General features: G+C 45.7%; 1 protein-coding gene across 1 annotated transcript; it reads right to left on the reverse strand.

Annotated features, from left to right (window-relative positions):
* Nucleotides 1-2,563: 2,563 nt before the first annotated feature.
* LOC147632154 (aspartic proteinase nepenthesin-1-like) lies at nucleotides 2,564-4,052 on the reverse strand. Its single transcript, XM_086807938.1, has one exon. It carries the CDS (start codon nucleotides 4,002-4,004, stop codon nucleotides 2,733-2,735), a length of 1,272 nt encoding a protein of 423 aa, XP_086664064.1. The 5' UTR covers nucleotides 4,005-4,052; the 3' UTR covers nucleotides 2,564-2,732.
* Nucleotides 4,053-4,257: the final 205 nt, after the last annotated feature.

The following is a 4,257-nucleotide window of genomic DNA, read 5'->3' on the forward strand; positions in this document are numbered from 1 at the left end:
CTTGTTTGGTTCTAGCGATCCCAGTGGTAGGGTGGTGGCTAACCCATGGGCCGGATGGGGTTAGGCTGGAATCAGTGGAGTTTTAATAATCAAACTGAAAAATCTTAGGATTACGCTAGGATTTGAGTAGCTAGTTAATTCCCTGATAAATTTCTCAAATGAGTGGATCAACAGCTGTGCCTGATCTTGATTAGGAAAAAAGCGTTGAATTTACTTAGATGATCAAATTATACCAGTGATAGTTTCCTTCTATCTGGTTTATTCAGGTGAAGGATAGTTTAGAATTGATCTCGTTAGAAAAATTCGTTAAGAAAATTCAAAATGGTGGAACCGTCCCCGCTTTTCGGGCATGGGAAATTTTCTCGGTTTCGGTTTTTGGACATTCGTGGGCGAAGCCTCGAGTGAGAAACCCTGCCCCGCACATGAGGGGGCTGCTTCCACTGTTAGCTACCGGGAGTCCAATGCGCGGAGGGGCCAGAGGGATCTCACAACGGCTATCGCGCTTTGCAGGCGACACTTGCTGACAAGCCAAATCCACTTGTGGGTATCACTGTTTTGTTTTGTAGTTTATTTTCATGTTAACTGTAATATGTTCTTATTTGATTTCACTAACTAATATAGAAGCAATATGGCGAGGACGACATGACAGAGGTGGCTCGACAAGAGGCCGAGGGGTGACACCGAGAGGCTGAGAGGAGCGGTGACGTGATCGCGGGTGGGGGCACGGGTGGTGGCGCTGGTGATGGTGGTGTTGCGGGTGGGGGCACAGGTGGTGGCAGTGGGTGGTGATGGTGATGGTGATCATGAGTCCGATACTAGCGACTCGTATAGTGATGGCTCATGTAGTGATCATACTTAGGGATCTGTTTTGTATATGTGAGGATTGATCACCACACACTCTAGACACATGTACATATATTTGTTGATGATATATATTGACGTATGTTCGTTGCATCACTGAATTTGTCTATTGTCAACTTATTTGTCGATAAGTTAATTAGCCTAAGTATCTGCGAGAACGTTATTTATTTATCTTTACGTTAAAAAAAAAAACAAACCCTAAACAAGGAAAGAGGCGAGGCCACGTTGTAACACATCAAAAGAAGCAAAAGATTGGCAAGCATCAACAATTTCTCAAAAGCTCTTGGCAAGATAGATAGAGACAAATCAGAATCTTTATCGCAGTTCCAGTGACTGTTTTTCTATGTTAGGCTCTAATATTAACAAACTTTTGATTTTCATAATTTTTGGAGAGGTCCCAAATTCTACGCTATGTATCAACTCAAGCTAACTTTCAAGCTTAAAGATCCGAACTATGAAGTTTCAAAGATGTGATTTCAAAGTATCAAGCTCAACATAAGCTATTACGATTACAATACCATGTACCATGTACCAATTTATGTACCATGTACCAGGTATCATGTACCAATTGCAAGTACGAGGTTTCAACATGATACCAAATCAAGTACCAAGTACCAAGAACCAAATCTAACCCTCTCTCCTTGTTGATACCCACGGGCTTCAAGCTCTACCTGCCGGCTATTACCTGGCAGCTACAGCTATGGAGTTTAATGGCCCTCCTTATATACAGGAAAGCATGCATATAGGCCAACCAGCCAGACAGTCGTGTGGAGAGAAACAATGTGACAGGGAAAAAGTGTGTGCATATGTGGTATAATGGGCAGTGCCCAGGACTGTAACTCTAATAGGAAATAGTACTGCTTGAGTCTAGAAGGGCTTCATGAGAACTAGATGCTATTTGAACAGGCAACAGACTCTGGAGCTCATGGTAGGCTACCTTCAAAATTTCCAAGGGGGTCCCTCCCCTCACGAGCTTCTAATAAGGAAGAGAGAGAGTCTGCACTATGCGTGTGTGTATGATATATATATATATATAATATGTCTATATGTGTGTCGAGGAGAGAGAGTGTGAGTGATAGGTATATAGAGTCTAATTTTTATTTAATTTAAAGTTTCAATTTCAAAAATTAACAATAAAAGAGAGCTAGATAGCGCTGTTTACCATAATTCATGTTCGTTTACGCACTGGTCTGACTAATCTTCGTAAAAACAATGACAGAACCGAGTACAATCACAATTGCAAGGAAGCAAGCGACAAAGAGAGAGAGCAATACTAGATAGAGCTAGAGAAAGAGAGAGAGAGAGACACATATAATCCCGTTTTTTATCGGTATAAATTTATCGACTAGCTGTTTTTTCTCATTGCGCGAGCGTCGCATAAGCGACGTCACTTATACGACGAAATCGTCATCGCTTATGCGACGGTGAAGTAAAATTTTAAAAATAAATGCTTATACGACGCTAAGCGTCGTTATAATATTCGCTAACAGAGTCGTATAAATGACGGACCACAGCGATGCCAGTAGCAACTCTAAATAGCGTCGCTTAAGCGACGAAAAAGAGTCGCTACAAGAGTAGCTGTACACCCAATGGCTAGTAGTGCTTGTTAACAACTTTTTTTCCTTTGAGACTTAAGAATTTGATTGATAGATATTTAACATTCTTTAGATTACTTTGTGTTTCAAAGTTTTCATGATCACACTATATGTACAATAATGGTGTGTATATTGTGTGTCTAAGGCTATGTGTACATGGTATAACATACATGTATAGCATACATGTATGTGTTAATAACATACATGTAAAGTATACATGTTTTGATAGCGTATGCGGTGGTGATTGTTTGCTAGATGGATTATTTTCTATGGATGCTACGCTAACGCATTGCAAATCTCCCGTCTGAAAGAGAGCATGCGAGCGTCAAGGTCGTAGAGGACGTAGAAATCCTGCTGCATCACGTTGCCCACGACAGAAACGGTGTCGGGTGATTGGGTTATGGCCAGGCAGAACGATCCGTTGATGGAGACGAAGTAGTTGTCGGCGGGGAGGTCCAGGTCGGCCCCGTGGAAGTGGAATGTGAGGGAAGGCACGGAACCTTTACGTTGGTAGCAGAGGTGAAGCTGATCATCGTAAGGGGAGGAGGTGGGGTCGGCGAGAGGCAAAGAGGTGATGCGAGTGCGAAAAGATTCAAGGACGGCGTCGTGGGCGGGCTTGGCTAAGCCAGTGAAGGTGGTGCCGGTATCGACGATGACGCCACCGTTACCGTCTGCGTCGAGTTGGAAAGTGTGGGCTGGGATGGTGAGAAGTTGTCCGCCGACGCTAATGCCCGTGAGGTTAAGGTAGTAGAAGGTGGGGTTAGATGGGCTGGAGATGATGGGCGTGGAGAGGGCGGGGCCGGCGCGGGCGCTGGGTCTGGGGCTGCTCAAGAAGAGCGGGGTGATGGGATATTCAGGCGGCGAGTTGGCGGTTTTGTGGAGGCAGTAGGAAAACTGGCGGAGCTTGAGCTGAGATGGGAGCGACAGCGGGCCTTGGCCCAGGCCAACTATACCCCCCGCGCCCCTAAAATCATAAGGCGCCTGGTTGTCGTGACCGCAGCCAAACCCGAACCCTTGGAATCGCGTCGGCCGCCCGGTGGCTGCATCCACAATTGTGAGCGTGTCGTACGCAAAGTCCCCTCGTGTAAAAGCGGAAGAGTCGTACAGGTACTTGTATTTGCACGTGCGGTGGCAGGCGCTTTCGTACTGGGCCGCACAGAGCGGGTCTTTGCAGGAGGCCTTAGTGTAGGAGGAGGATTGCGAGGGCTTGAAGATGGCGGTGTTGCCGTCTGCTTGGGGGTAGCATTTCTTGCAGGGCTTGCACTGGCGCCACACTAGGTCGCTGCCGGTGTCGATGATGGCCGTGAAGGTGGCGGGCGGCGTACCGACGGCCAAGGACGTGATGAACATGCCGCGGTTGGAGGGCTCGTAGTGCCCTTTGCTGGCGGGCAAACTGGAACGCAATAATGTGCTAGAGCCACCACGATTAGAAGAATAATTAGACGCTAATCTCACCCGCATTGCCCAAGTAAAAGCCACCATATTATCATTAATCAAATTGATCAAAACCAAGATTAAGAGGCTAAAAGCGGCTCGCACTAAAGCCATGAATGAGCTACACTCCCTAGCTTTGAATTCTCACCACTACTTCCTGGCTTCCTGCATATGATGAGGTGCTTGTGCAGGATCAGCCCTTTATGTATGTATACAAGTGCAATGGCTAGCCGCCCTACGTATAGTGACTTGAGAAACTGCCATCGAAATTCATCATTTCAGTCAAGCATAGTTTATTCTACCAAGCATTTTTTTAGAGGAAATTTCTACGAAATTTCAAAAAGCTTCACAATGATAAGGGAACCAA

Source organism: Cibotium barometz, chromosome 14, assembly GCF_041138505.1.
Source record: "Cibotium barometz isolate CiBa-2024 chromosome 14, ASM4113850v1, whole genome shotgun sequence".
In the NCBI taxonomy this organism is placed as follows: domain Eukaryota; kingdom Viridiplantae; phylum Streptophyta; class Polypodiopsida; order Cyatheales; family Cibotiaceae; genus Cibotium; species Cibotium barometz.